The sequence below is a fragment of the Artemia sp. Qi Xiang Cuo genome, chromosome 3, assembly GCF_049724085.1.
Source record: "Artemia sp. Qi Xiang Cuo chromosome 3, ASM4972408v1, whole genome shotgun sequence".
Taxonomy (NCBI): Eukaryota; Metazoa; Arthropoda; class Branchiopoda; order Anostraca; family Artemiidae; genus Artemia; species Artemia sp. Qi Xiang Cuo.
In genome coordinates this window covers 73,510,221-73,526,127 of record NC_142796.1, presented here as the reverse complement: position 1 = coordinate 73,526,127, position 15,907 = coordinate 73,510,221, and the positions used below count along the sequence as shown (strand labels likewise).

At 36.6% G+C, this 15,907-nt stretch overlaps 1 protein-coding gene across 1 annotated transcript in view; it reads left to right on the top strand.

Moving 5' to 3' along the window:
• Positions 1–15,907, top strand: part of LOC148954505 (LIM domain kinase 1-like) — a 180,627-nt gene that overhangs the window by 57,505 nt on the left and 107,215 nt on the right. The window contains exon 4 of the mRNA XM_089086304.1: positions 3,157–3,271. Within this exon, the coding sequence (XP_088942430.1) occupies positions 3,157–3,271 (115 nt within the window). The remainder of the gene's footprint in view (positions 1–3,156; positions 3,272–15,907) is intronic.

The window sequence follows — 15,907 nt, the reverse complement described above, 5'->3', positions numbered from 1 at the left end:
ACGTTTACCATGTGTAAGCGAAACCGCAATTTGCCTATTCCCAATGCTACTGTAAGGCAATAGGTATATTCTTTGACTGGCGGCGCTTCAAATTTTGTAATAATTGTAATAGAAAGCGCGGAGGGGCGGATCGTGGACCCTCTACTAAAAAAACCTGATGATCTTGCCATAGTTTATCACAGTTCTCATATAAATCCCATGTTCTCTGCTATTTTGACAAATTTAGCTCCCGCCAAGTTATGTAATTTCTAAGCAGCACATGGCTTTTCTATGCGAGATGTTTTTGTCGCCCTTAAACCAGAGGCTTAGCTACGATATAGTACCTGACTCTTAGCCTTACCTAATTCCCTCGTTTACTTTTGTTTATAACAGCTATCCTTTCCTTTTTCACTCTCATTGCTTAAATACTTCTTTTTGCAGCAAAGAGGGGAAAACAACTAATAATATAAGTCAAACTAACCTTCCCATCCGAGTTTCCAATACGCAGACGTAAATTTTACTCTGAAAATTATAATCAGCTAAATCATTTTATTTTCTTTATGGTTTGAGAAGCAGTTGAAGTCAAACTATAGACAACTTGTGTGGCGAAAAAAAAAATAAAAAATTCCTCAAAACCGTTTTATTGCGATTTCAATTTGATTCTATAATGCCATTGGTCTTTGTCTTTTTATGTTCAGTCTATAAATTAGTATGTCCATGGTCCGCAGAGGAGCAGTATTCACTTGCCAGGGTAAGTTAGTTTCTGACTTCAGCAATCTTAGTTTCTTTGTCTAGCAATTAATGAAGTTGAAAATTCCTTTTTTATCTGGCAATAAAACAATCTTTCTAAGCAACAACACCATGGGAGATAAGAGTGCGTATTTAACTGAAACGTCAGTTGTGGCTATAGAAACGGATGATGTAAAAATCCTGTGTAAATATTTCGGAAACTAAAATTGCTCATTGATGCAATTGACAAATACTGCCAACAAGCAGCATAGATTCAGTTGGAAACGACTGACACAACACTGCCTAAATATCCAACATCAGGAGTTGATTGAGCTTCTGGTATATGGATACATCACTAAGACGTTTTGACTAAGCAAAAGCTTTTGATAAAGTCTTAACATAGTGACTTTTAAAAGAAATCCACGTGTATGGATTTTTTATTGTCTGCTCTAGGCTCTTGAGAATTTTCCAAGCAGTTGCGCTCCCTATGGCATTCTCCAGCTTGTATTCCACAAATATCTAGTAAAGTTGGGGCTCCTCGGGTATCATCCTGGGGCTCACGCGTTTCCTTCCAGAAATGTCATAGCGGGTAATTTTGCGAATACTCGGCATCATTTTGCTAAAGAAACTACGAGCCCTGCAGCTGTTCATAGACACGAAGGCCCAATACAAGCTTCCTTTATAGAGTTCTGTTCTATCATCCCTATCTGCTGGTCTTGTTTTATTATTGCTGAATATGGGTGATTGCTTTTTGCAGGGACTCAAAACCTTGTTGATACCGGTCCAAAGAAATTAGAATAGGGCATTAGGGGTGGGCTCCAGTACATATCGGATACTATTACTATCTTTAATTAAGATATTTGATGTGGCATCAAAGGTTGCTAGTGCCTTTACTAACTTCCTTTTACTAGTTATTTTGATTAGCACCACTGTTTGACAATGCAACTAGCAACTAGGCAGCTAATTGAAGATAGTAATGAAGTAGGATTTGACAATGCAGCTAACAACAGAGAATCATGACACGCTCGGAATATTTATAAGAGCAAGACACCCTGCACTAAGTAGTATACTTCAATAACATTTTTTTTCGAGATCCGAGGTGTCATTCCGAGAACCCACGTTTTTTATCCCTTCACAAGGAAATTCAACAGAGGCAGGCCTAAAAAAATAGAACAAGGTGAAAAAGAAGTTGATTAAGGGGACATCAGGTCCTAAGTATGCTAAAAATTTCAGAATCTCAGGGCATAACGTAAAACTAGCAATAATCACAGATATTTTTAATGATATAAATATAGAAACAATAATTTGTTTAATGTATTCTATAAAAGTGAAAACATTTCCAAAAAAAGAAAAAAAAACTCATTCCAAGGAAATATACTCGTGAAAAAACTTTATTAACTTTATTTATACAACAGTAAGGAATGTGGGGATTGTAATTGCGCCAATCGTCTCTACCAACCTCCCTTGACTAAGTTTTGCATAAAACGCATTTTTAGCTTTATTGTCACTTTTTGATTACTGTAGCTCAACTTGACTAATGCTTTTAATAGATAACTAATGCTATGAACATGCAATGAGCCGTCATAGCGAGTGACCTGAACGCTGACTTGAAATCCTGAGGGTAGGGGTTCGAGTCCTGGTGTTGCTGGTTATTTGGTTTGGGACGTAGTCAATGGTTTGACTCTGTAAGCTCAGCCAAAGTCTACTCAGCTCGTCATGGGTATCTGGAGACATCTGGGGGGAAAACACGGGAAACATCGGATGATTTGTCCCCAACCACGTATTGCACTCCTGGCTGAAGGCAGTGAATTAGAAGATCAGTACCTGCGCAACGCAGACCATTGATCAGCATGCGAAAAAGTTTAAGTGATTAAAATACATGTTGAAGATGAATGTTAGATTGAACCAAACATCAGATGCTGAACATGCAAGCCATTTGACTAGTTGTTTTGTAGATAGGTTTGTTTGCCAGACAAGGCTTAGCTCGTATCATCAAAATCTGACTATTTGTTTGATATGGTTTAATCATATTCATAAAACCAGTTAGGCTCCATAAGGTCCCAATAATAATCACCCCAACATAAGGTCCCAATTCATATAACAGAATCCATAGAAACTACCCGATCTGTTCTCAATTTTTAACGCTAATGTGTTGTGTTTGGTTCTTTAAATGACATTTTCCCGAGGGGTGGCCCACTTTCTGCCATTTGGTGTACATCCTGGAGCACCACCTGTGCCGCAGAGTTTAGCCACGCTAGGCACAATGCTCGCAATACGTGGCACACTTTTTCCACGCTTAGCACGCTCTACCTAGTGTGTGTGATTTCTGCAAGTTGGCCATTCCTCACATTATCTCTCATTGTCTTGTAAACTAATAAATGTTTATCGATAAGATATTGATATTGGTTTTACTTGGACAAGAAATAATATTTATTTTTTATTTCCTAGATGTTCTGTCTGCACCATGATCTTGAATAATTGGTATTTTGAAAAGGATGGAATACTCTTTTGTCAGTTTCATTATTGGGCAAAATTTGGCGAGCTGTGTCAACATTGTAATCAGGTAAAGTAGCTTGGTGTTGGTTCGGTTAAATTTCGTAGTTTGCAAAAGTTTTGGATGTATTTAAATTGCACAACTGAGTTTCGTAAATTAGATTTAAAGGAAGTTTATTTTTGTTTGGAACGGTGACAAGTTTCAACACAATGGAAAAACGGTTTTTAGCCTAAAAAAGGTGCATGGAAAAACGATATAATGTTCAATCAATAACGATGGGATATTTGGAATTAATCGTAAGATAGTGCGTTTGGCAATATGAAACTGAGTTCTAGGACCCTAGGTTGGTGTGCAATAGTCTCAATAGATTTTGCTTAAGTTCTTTTTGAAAAAAATGTAAGGTTTGACACGCCTTCTGAAAAAAAAATGTTGAATGATCGTAAAAAGAAGAATGGAAAACGGCTAGCTGTATAGCTCTTCAGCCACAGCTGTATAGCTCTATAGCTCTTGATGCATTTCTTCGCAAAATTCTCCGATGTACATTTTCAGAGACAGGATTTCCCCTCGAAGCTTTTTGGTGGGGAGAGGGGTGTGTTTTCGGGGGCCCAGAAATGGACTGAAATAATTTTTGTCCCTGATCAGTTTGAAACTTAATCCTTAAATCCTTGGGTCAAGAGGTACCTAATATACAAAATAAATTCGTTTGGGGGCAAGTTTGGATGCACATAATAAATTTTGATTTAGTTCAATACCCCCTTCGATATCTCCTGGAAGTCTCAACTTAACACCATAGACTTCCACGAGATATTGCAGGTACGCCATTTTGACAATCCGGATGTTTGTAGTTTCTTTGGATTTAGTTCATTATTTCCTGATTACTTTAACCTAGTATACTTAGCTGTTCCTGAGATATTACAGATGCGCTTTTTTTGACAGCTTGGATGCACAAAGAGTCTTTTCATTTATTTCAACGTGTTCCTCAACTTTCGCTCAACTCAATACGCCTAGCCGCGGAGATATTGCATACATGTAACTACGACAGCCATGATGCACTTAGTATCTTTTGATTTTGGTTCAATATTCTCCAAACATTCCTCGAAAGTAAGAACTAGATATTCTTAGTCGGTCCTGATGTATTGCAGGTGTGCCCTTTTGAAAATTTAGATGCACAGGATGTCTTTTGCTTTAGTTCAACATCCCCTGATAGTTTCAACTTAATACTGTAAGCTTTTCCTGATATATTGCAGATACACACTTCTGACAACCCCGATATATATTGTGTCTTTTGATTTAGTTCAATATCCACTTCAGCTTTCCTTGGAAGTTTTAACTTAATACCCTTAGCTACTCCCGAGGTACTGCAGATATGCCATTTCGATCACCTTGATGCACTTGGTGTCTTTTTTTTTAATTCAATATCTCCCTTGAAAGTTTCACCTTAATGCAGCTGTTCCTGATATATAACAAATACCTAATTTTGGATGCCTCAATACCTCAACCTGGATGCGCTAAAAGTATTTCGAGATAGTTCAATGTCCCCCTTAACTACCTTTAGATTTCAACTTAATACCCTTAGCCGTTCCAGGGATATTTCAGGTACGCCCTTTTGACAGCCTGGATTCACGTAGTGTCTTTTGATTCAGTTCAAACCCCCCCCCCCATAAGTCTGTAGAAGTTTCAACTTAATGACCTTAGCAATTCCTGAGATAATGAAGATATGCTCTTTTGGCAACCTGGATGTGCCTTGTGTCTTTTGACTTAGTTCAACACCTCCCTCAACATTCTCTGGAAGTTTCAACTTAATACATTTACTCGTTCCTCAGGTATTGCTGATGCACCCTTTTGACAACCTGGATGCACTTAGTGTTCTTTCATTTAGTTCAATATGCCCTGAAAGTTCTTATTTAATTATGCGCTTTGCTGTTTCTGAGACATTTTAGATGCGCCCTTTTGTAAACATGGATGCATATAGTTTCTTGATTTCGTTCAATATCCCTGTCAGCATGCACTGAAAGTTGCAACTTAATATCCTTGGCCATTTCCGTAGATATTGCAGATAAGCCCTTTTGACAACCTGGTTGTGCATAGTGTCTGTTGATTCATTCCAACATCACCCTCGACATGCCCTGAAAATTTTACCTAAATACGTTTAGCCATTCCTGACATTTAGAAAATACTTCCTTTGGACAATCTGGATGCACATATTGTCTTTTAATTTGGCTCATTTAGTTCAGTTGAACAAAAAGGTTACCTCAAAAATTTGATCGGATATATTTGGGCGTTGATGTTGGGGGGGGGGTAGTATGCAGCTTAATAAAGCGTGCAAGAGACGGCTGGTTGCAAAAGTAAATCTAGAGCAAAATATTGAAGGGGAGGGGTAATGTCACAAGGGTGCCAGTAATTGACCAAATTGACAAGTCTACTTAAAGAAACTGGTAAAACAGAGAGAAAAAACAAGTTAGGGCTCCAGAAAAATCATGGGGGAGGAGCCACTGTCCCCCGGGTCCCCTGGATCCGTCCCTGGATGGTTGCTCCAATCTCTTGACTCTTAAAAGAGTGCTAGAACTTTCTATTTCCAATCGAATAAGCCCCACTGAAATCTGTACGACAGCTTCTTCCATGCTAAGTGGTCTGGCAAAAAAAGAATATTGAAGACATATCTCTCTTTACTTAAGCAGAGCTATTGCGCTATCTATGATTCCAAATATGTAGGTTGCCAAAAAGCCATCGAGTGGAAATTCTCAGATAATCAATCGATTTAAAATTGTCCAAAAACTGTACAATTGAGATCTCCAGTTTTAGAGGCAGTAATGTCGCGTAGCTGCGCATAAAGATTCACGTAATCTATGCAAAATAAACAGTTAATTTAGAAAATTGTTTTAAAGCTTTATTTAACTCATTTGACTCATTTGGAATTTGATAAAGTTATGGACCGTGGTGTATAACTGCACATCAGCCGTTATGGAGGAGGGCTGGTGGATCTTTGTGTAATTGGGGGAAGTATGCTTGAGCCTCAAAAAATAAGTTTTTATGCCCGTATTTCCTAACTCTTCGTAAGCCTTCAGATAAATATAGATGGAGATGGGGAGAAATTACTGTATAATCTCCTTAGTATCCGGGAATGTTTCTGGACGTCGCCTGTATAACAGGTGCTATGGGGTGAATGCCCACCTCTTGATGCAGACTATCTTTTTCTTTCTAACATAAAAGGTTGTATTCATATGCTTATGCTTACCGGTACAAAAATGGAGAGGCTGGGGAAGAAGCATCATAGGCGCCACCAAAAAATTTTATGGGGGGGGAGCAAGTGCTACTGGGAGCTTCGTTTTTACCGAGATTTAAACCAGAATATTTCTCATTTTCCTATTTATATGAACGAACAGAAAAACAATTTTTTTTTCAAATAAAATTAAAGAGTGACATTACAAATTGAAACACACATAAATTAGCCCGTATGTGAGAGGTACTGTCCCCTCCCCAACTCCCCGCTTTTTACACTAAAGCTTGACTTCTTGTTTCTTTAATAACGGATTTTCAAACAGTTCGTGGTAACGAACTGTAAGTAAGGAGCGACCCGGCTCAATGGTAACCGAAACTCTAGAAAACGGGTTTTTGATACCAATAGATATATCAAAAGAATCAGATTTCAATGCTGATTTCAAATATATAACTTTCATCAAGTTTAGAGCTACCCATCAAAAGTTACGCGCCTGAGAAAATTTGGCTGATTTTCAAAAAAAGGGGGAAAGACCCCTAAAAGTTATAGAACCTTAATGAAAATCACACCATCATATTCAGCGTATCAGAGAACCCTACTGTAGAGGTTTCAAGCTCCTATCTACAAAAATGTGGATTTTTGCGTTTTTTGCCAGAAGAAAGATCACGGATGCGTGTTTATTTGTTTGTTTGTTTGTTTGGTTTTTTTTCCCCAGGGGTGATCGTATCGACCCAGTGCTCCTAGAATATCGTGGGAAGACTCATTGGAACGGAAATTAAAAGTTCTAGTTCCCTTTTTAAGTGACTAAAAAAAATGGAGGGCAACTAGGCCCCCTCCCAGGCTTATTTTTTTCCCAAAGTCACCCGATCAAAATTTTTAGATGGCCATTGTGTTCAATATGGTCGAAAATATTATAAAAATGCCTTTTAGGATGACTTGATCCCCCAAAGTCCCCAGGGGGAGGGCTGAAAGTTATGAACTTTACTCAATGTTAACATATAGTATTGGTTATTGGGAAGTATACAGACTTTTTAAGAGGGGATTTTTTCTGGTAGGTGGGGGAAGGAGAGGGTCGGGGACTATATGGAAGTATCTTTCCCGGAAGGTAGTTTTCCTGGCGGAAGGGAAATTGCCCGGACGGGGGCGCCGGACTTGCCCGCCTTAGGGATTTGTGATTGGGAAGTATCCAACCATTTTCCGGCAGGATTTTTTCTGGAGGGGGGGCTAGAGGAGGGGATTACTCTGGAGAATATTTCCGTGGAGGATGTTTCTTTGGGGTAAGGGACATTTCTATGAAGGGGGCGCCGGATTTCCAAGCATTATTTGAGAAACGATCAGAAGTTAAATAAAAAAAAACAAGTTTTTTCAACTGAAAAGTAAGAAGGAATATTAGAACTTAAAACGAACAGAAATTATAACGTATTTGAGGGGGTTCTCCCCCAAGTCAATACCTCGCTCTTTACGCTACAGTTTTTTTTAGTGCTTTCAAAAGAGCTATCTATTCTAATTAAACGACCTTTGTGATTCAGGGGTTTGTGAATCCAAATTATTTTTAAATTTTAAAGTAAAGAGCGTGGTATTGACTAAGGGGAGAACCCCTTCATATAAGTAATAACAGATACGTAATAAAAAAAACAATAAAAAAACAAGCGATACGGCTCAATAGTAATCGAAACTTTTAAAAACGAAATTTTGATGTCAATAAATGTATCAAAAGAATGTGTTTATAATGCTGATCCTAAATATATAAATTTTATTAAGTTTAGTATTACTCATCAAAGGCTACGAGCCTGAGAAAATTTACTCGATTTTTTAAAGAGGGGGAAACATCCCCTACAAGTGAAAGAATTTTAATGAAAATCACACCGTCAGATTCAGCGTATCAGAAAACCCTATTACATAGGTTTCAAGCTCATATCTGCAAAAATCTGCAACTTTGTATTTTTTGCCAGAAGAAAAATATACGAATATAGAAGTTAGTTACGTAAGTTAATTTGTAAAGACATCCATTTAGCAAAAGAAAAGTAAAATTTGTATGCAAATAAAAGCTGCATTAACTAAAAAACGATCAGAAATTAAATAAAAAAACAAGTTTTTTAAACTGAAAGTAAGGAGCGACATTAAAACTTAAAACGAACAGAAATTATTCCGTATATGAAAGGGGCTGTCCCCTCCTCAACGCCTCGCTCTTTACGCTAAAGTTTGACTCTGTCTCACAACTTTATTTTTTAAAACAATAAAAAACTTTAGCGTAAAGAGCGAGGCGTTGAGGAGGGGACAGCCCCTTTCATATACGGAATAATTTCTGTTCGTTTTAAGTTTTAATGTCGCTCCTTACTTTCAGTTTAAAAAACTTGTTTTTTTTATTTAATCAAACACAAGGACCGTTGATTTGGAATAAGAAGTATTCTTGAAGCACTATAAAACTTTAGTTTAAAGAACACGGATTTAAGAGGGTACAACCTCCTCATATACGAAATAATTTCTGCTCTTTTTAAGGCTTAATATCATTCTTTACTTTCATATTGAAAAATTTCATTTAGTTCAGTCAAAAGACCTTGTTTTGTTGCTTTATTGGAACAACTGAGAATAGAGATTGAAAAAAACAAAACAATTTAAAATGCTAAGTCACTTCGCAAAGAGCGAAGCAGCGTTAATTTCAAATTTACTGGCATTGTCACACATAAAATAATTAAAAAATACTACTTCCACTTGTTTCACATTTCCATAAATTAATGACATGACATCATGTTAGTCGCTGGATTTTGTTTGGTTCCTGGCTTTCACACAAAAAAGGATAAATTGTTTTGGAAGCTGGTGCATTTGCAATTTCTAAATTATCTGTATCTCAAATGCGTACAGTTGGGATGGGAGGAATCCCTCTCCAGTTCATCTGAAGTGCTTAATCCGTTCAACAGAGGTAATTACAATAACTTATAGAATAGGCGTAACTATTGTGCTCTACTGAAGGTGGTTTGAGCATCAAAATAATCTTGCAACTTTATAGAGACTTTGAAACTAATCCAAAATATTTTTAGTTTGTACCGGTCTTCTTCTTCTTCTTCTTCTTGTTTGGATTATTATTGAGAAGCATTCGCATAATCTCATTGCCGGATTCAAATTCCAGGTCCTGTGGCAGATTGCTGCAGATGAGGTCGAACCCTGCATCTTGTGTTAAAAATCAGAGTTCAATCCACTGCGCCACCACTGGAGGTTTATGCTGATTAAATAAATAAAAAATTCAACTGAAAGTAAGGAGCAACATTAAAACTTGAAACAAACAAATTATTACGTATATTAAGGGGTTCGCCCCCTCGTCAATATTTCGCTCTTTACGCTAAGGTTCGAATTTTGTTGCAATTCTTTAAGAATGACCCCTGAATCACAAAGGCCGTTTAATTAGAATAACTAGCTCTTTTGAAAGTACCAAAATAAACTTTAGCGATAAGAGCGAGATATTGACGAGGGGGAGCCCCCTCATATACGTAATAATTTCTGTTCGTTTTAAGTTTTAATGTTGCTCCTTACTTTCAGTTGAAACAACTTGTTTTTTTTATGTTTAATTTCTGGTCTTTTTTATATACTGTTGGGAAATCCTGCGCCCCCTTCATGGATAATTTCCTTCCCCCATGAAAAATTCCTACGTGAAAAGATCCTCCCACGTAACCATTGTCCCCTGCCCCCCCCCACCAGAAAACATTTCCCCTGAAAACGGCTGTATACTTTGCACTCACCTATGCTATATGTAAACAATGGGCAAAGTTCACAACTTGCAGCCCTTTACGCGGGAACTGTGGGGGATTCACTCATCCTTAATGACAAAGTTATTAGGTTTTTCGACTATGCTGGCCAAAATGTCTATCTCAAAATTTTGATCGGGTGACGTAGGGAAAAAATGACAGTGATATGGGGTCTAGTTGCCCTCCAATTTTTTTGGTCACTTAAGAACAGCCATAGAACTTATAATTTCAATTCGAATGAGCCCTATCGTTTTATTATAGGACCATTGGGTCGATGCAATCATCCCTAAAAAAAAAAAAATAATAATAAACACGCATCCGTGATCTTTCTTCTGGCAAGAAATACAAATTTCCATGTTTTTGCCAATAGGAGCTTGAAACCTCTACAGTAGGATTCTCTGATATGCTGAATCTGATGGTGTGATTTTCATAAGGATTCTATGACTTTTACTCTTTTAGGGGGTATTTCCGCCTTTTTTCGAAAATAAGGCAAATTTTCAATAGTAAGGCAAACAAGGGAAAAAGATGGGTAAGAATAAACTTCATAAAACTTATACATTCGAAGTCAGCATAAAAATCCGATTCTTTTGATGTATCTATTGGTATCAAAATTCCATTTTTTAGAGTTTCGGTTACTATTGAGCCGGGTCGTTCCTTGCTTACAGTTCGTTACCACGAACTGTTTGATAAATAAATATACCGAAAATTTTTCATCTGTAAAAGGAGGTTTTTCTAGCCAACTGAGCTCTGAAGCACAATAAACAAATAATTAATTTAATAGGGTTCAATAAGCGCTTTTGAAAACAGTTCAATAGCTCCAATTGCCTATTGAATGTCAAAAATTACAAAAATCAGTTGCATTAACCGTATTAAACGCAGGTTAAGTCCATATTTTTCTGGGCAACAGTCCTAAATTTTCTATTTACAACCTGCTAGAATCTTAACCTCTTATACCAAAACCGGATTCCAGGATACCGTTTTGCCTGAAAATTAAATTTGATTTAAATTTAAAAAGTAATTTGAGACAGAATCAGGAAGTGCTGCGTCACCACGAAAGGGCTCGGCTCTGTTAATGTGCAATATACCGGTAGTATCAGTTACATAAAATAATTAAATTTACACTTCCACTTGTTTTTTTTCTCATTTTCATAAATAAATGACATCATTAGATTTAATTTGAAGCCTCGCTTTCACAGAAAAAAGGAGAAAGATTGCCAGGGAATTCCCAGCACCCAACACAGAACAACCGTCTTGGTTTAGGCAGGTACCTGTGTAGGAGTCCATTTCGTGAGGGGGGGGGGTGTCGTTGCACAAGGGGAGTGTTTGTATCCTTGTAAGACACGGGTGCATTTAATTTGAATGTTCAGTTCAAAGCATTATTGCAATATATATTATATATATATATATATGTATATATATATATATATATATATATATATATATATATATATATATATATATATATATATATATATATATATATATATATATATATAATATATATATATATATATATATATATATATATATATATATATATATATATATATATCAAAAACTACGAGCCTGAGAAAATTTGTCTGGATTTAAAAAAGGAAAATATCCCCCAAAAGTCACAGAATTTTTGAAAATCGCGCCATCAGTTCTAGCGTATCGCAGAACCCTACTGTAGAGGTTTCAAGCTCCTATCTGGATAATTTTTTTTTTTTTGCCAGGAGAAGATCACGGATGTGTGTCTTTTTTTTATTTTTTTTTTATTTATTTTATTTTGCACAAGGGTAATAGTATCGAACCAACGTTCCTAGAATATCGGGAGAAGGCTCATTCGAACGGAAATAAAAGCTCCATTGCCCTTTTTATGTGACCAAAAGATTGAAAGGCAATTAGCTTCACTCCCACACCTCTTTTATCCCTAAACTAGTCCCATCAAAATTTTGAGATAGCCATTTTGTTCAGCATACTTGAATTGTCCAATAAATATGCTTTTGGGAATATCATGGTCCCCATATCTCTTGGGGAAAGGGCTGTAAGTTATAAAATTTGCCCATTGATATTTGGAAGTATACAGACATTTTTTGGGGGGATTTTTCATTTTTAAGAATTTCCGCTGGGAGGGAAATTACCGGAGGTGAACTTTCTAGGGAAGATTTTACACTGAGAGAATTTGCCAGAATTCCTAAACGAAATTCTTTTTATCCGTCTAACTTTCTCTTTGCCGACTCAATTTTACATGTAGAGATGTTCCGGGGAATTGTTCGGAGGAAATTTTTAGCGGGGTTGAAATTGTCTGAAGGATATTTCCGTGGGGGGTATTTTATGCTTGAGTATGCTAAGAAATAAATGAAAGTATGCTAAGGAATATTTTCTAGGCGGGATCGTCCGCAAGAAATTTTCTGGGAGGGATTTCCAGCAAGGATGAAATTGTCCGGGAGATTTTGTTTTGGTGTGTGAGGGGAGGGTACTTTATGTAGGAGGAACTTGGTCCACGGAAGAATTCTCTGTGGGGAGGGAATTTTCCATGGAGGGGTTGGTGGATTTCCCGGTATTATTTGAAAAAGGATCAGAAATTAAATAAAACAAACACACGTTGTTTTCAACTGAAAGTAAGGAGCAACACAAAAACTTAAAACGAACAGAAATTATTCCGTATATGAGGGGGTTGTCCCATCCTCAATACCTCGCTCTTTACTCTAAAAGCTTGATTTTCAATGACCTTTGAAACGTAAGGGCTGTTTAATTAGAATAAGAAACTTTTTTACAGTACTAAGAACTTTAGCGTGAAGAGCGAGGGATTGAGGAGGGGAAAAGCCTCCTCCTGTACGGAATAATTTCTGTTCATTTTAAGTTTTAGTGTTGCCCCTTAGTTTCAGTTAATAAAAACTCGTTTTTTATTTATATACTCAAGTATAGAAGCCATGGAAGCGCTATAAGACTCCAAAAGCAATACGTTGACTGGAACAGAACTCTTTGAACTAAACTCCGGAAAGTGACTAAAAAAAACACCGGGGCCTTTAAAATGCTTCGTAATGTTTTAATGCACAACCGTCACACCACTGGCGCATTACAACGCCTCTTTCCTTTTCTTTTGTCTTCTTTGGAAAAAGTAGTTGGAAACGTAATTGACTCTCAAGAAAAGTGATGGATGAGGTTCCATCTTCCCATAAAACAAAGTAATTAATGAACCTCATTTCTTTCTTAAAAGCCGATGAACTCGACAACATGTTTGTGTCAAACACTTATCGAATGCTTACTTCTGCATGAAAAACACGCCATCGATGGTACCATACTAGAGCAGAGGGTGAGAGGAGGTTATAATATCAAGCAATGATCGATATGATCTACGGGAAGGTGAATGGATCGTAACTGGATGTAAATATTTTGATGATAAATATAACTTTGTTAGTATTGGACTATCATTTCTATAGATTTACCACCACCAGCGGTGCAAATTGGTGGAGGGCACTGCCCCCTTGATTTTGAAAAATGCGATTTTTTTTATCTTCACTAAAAGCACCAATAAGAAATCCCTGCCCACCTATATTCTCGTAAATTGGCACCAACAACCTACAGTCCCTCATTATCCTAAGAAATATTTCTACGGAAACTTTGGAAGAAAAAAAAGTTTTGGCATTTTGAAAAAAAAACACGCTGTAATCTTGATGTTAGGCTTATCTGATTGCTTTCATTCTTTTGTTTCTACGCTTACTAAACATTGAGTGAATTTACCTTGAGTGTAAGTCCCCCTTGAAGGATGTATTTTCGCAGCCTTGCTTTTTTTGCAAATGGTTTATACAGCGAAGCGTGCTAAAAGTTTTTTTCAGACCCGCATCGAATTCTTTATACGCTCTATCGATGAAAGTTTGTAGTTCCGTAAGATTAACAAATTCGGAAGTATCTGCTGTCTCTACTGAATGCAATAGATGCGTGTCGCTTGTTTCTTTTTGTTCTTTCGGTTGCGCTGGATGCAATAGATGCGTGTCGCTTGTTTCTTTTTGTTCTTTCGGTTGCGCTGGTAACCCCTTTGGCATGTCTTGTAACGAAATGTAATGCCTATATTTTTTTAGTAACCCCCTCCCCTTTCAGCGCTTGCTGAAAGTTTTGATGTAATTCCCCAAGCTACTCCCGAGATATTTCTGATAACGTATTTTGTAAACTTGGGTGCACATAACGTCTTTTGGTGTACTCAGGTGCATTTGCCGTTTTCAGGAGTATATTCTTAGAAAACTCTGAAAAATCTTGTCTATTGAACGATCCTAGAGTTCCAGACAGATCGGACAACCAAGGCCAAACATGCCCGGCTTTTCTACTAAAGCCTGTCAGCGATCAATGGGTAATAAATATAATTTAGGGCCATTGCCACCGGGAATGCCAGGATCTTGTTGACTCCGTGTGCATTCTTGTTAGAACTTTTTGACTCTTTAAATGTCAAAATTTGGATCCGAAACCACGGGGTGGCTCTTAGATGGGCTTGCTGCCCTCCAATCTCCTTGGGCCCATAAAAACAATAGCTTTCGATTTCTGATCGAATGAGCCCCCTCCAAAATTACTACAACCACGCTATTACTTCTGTTTTTGAAACTGCATATGCGACATCTCTTTATCGTTGTCACATAAAAATAATGGCAATCATTTCACATAACAAAATATTCGAAATCTAGTTTTCTCTTTCGTTTCATTGATTTGCTTTTTGTTGTTCTTATTTTTTATTCATTCTTTAGCATATGTTCACATATCAATACTTCCGAAATCGAAGTATTTGCATTTCATTCAGTTGATCACTATTGCTTTTTTCTTTTGTTTACGTTTCCCCTTGAAATATAGTTAATTACTATTTATTTATGTTTAGTTCAGTTTTGATCGTATCCTTGGTCCCGCAATAATGAATGACATCTTTTTTTTATAAGAATTGTCAAGTCTCCTTGAAGAGTAAATCGAAGATCACTTCCATTGTATAATTTTTTTCTGGCAATGAATTCACTGAGAATTTAAATTCATAAGATTTATTAGATAGGTAGTTGATAGGATGAAAATTTAGGAGAAACTAATTTGTTAGAAGGGGAGAGAGCTAGATTTGCCGCCCTCGCTTTTAGAATCGTTTTGTAATAATTGGAAAATTTATGTCATTTTTTTTGGCTAAAACAAAGTCGTTTTCAAACCTTTCTAAACATTGGAAGAATGTTTGCTGGGTCCCAATATGTGCCACTTTATAAAATTAATTTACAAAAACTTTCCGAAAAATAAGTTTTTCAAATAAAAGTAAAGGCCATTTTAAACTTAAGCTCAGGAGATACAAACACCTGTTTAAATTCAAACTCAAAACGACCAGAAATTACTATTAAAGAATAAATGAAACCCAAAACGAACAAAAATTAAATAAACAATCATAGCAAAAAACATACAACGAGTAATAATATAAATGAATAAATAGTTCTTAAAGAGAGTAACGCTTAGGTTGAATATGAAAATCAAGCTTAAAACGAAAAAAAATAGTTTGCTATTAAAGTCTAAATGAAACTTCAAACGAACAGAAATTAAATAAACAATCAATGCGAACAAACATACAATATATATTAATCTAAATTAATAAATAAATCTTAAAACGAGTGAAACTTAAATTGAATATACAAATCAAGTTTTAATCGAATAAAAATAGCTACAAGCAAGAGTTTGGGTATCGCCTCACTGCAGAAGCCTAATACCTACTGCGTCAACCCAGGGCATAACTTACAGCGCCTACCCCCGGGCCCT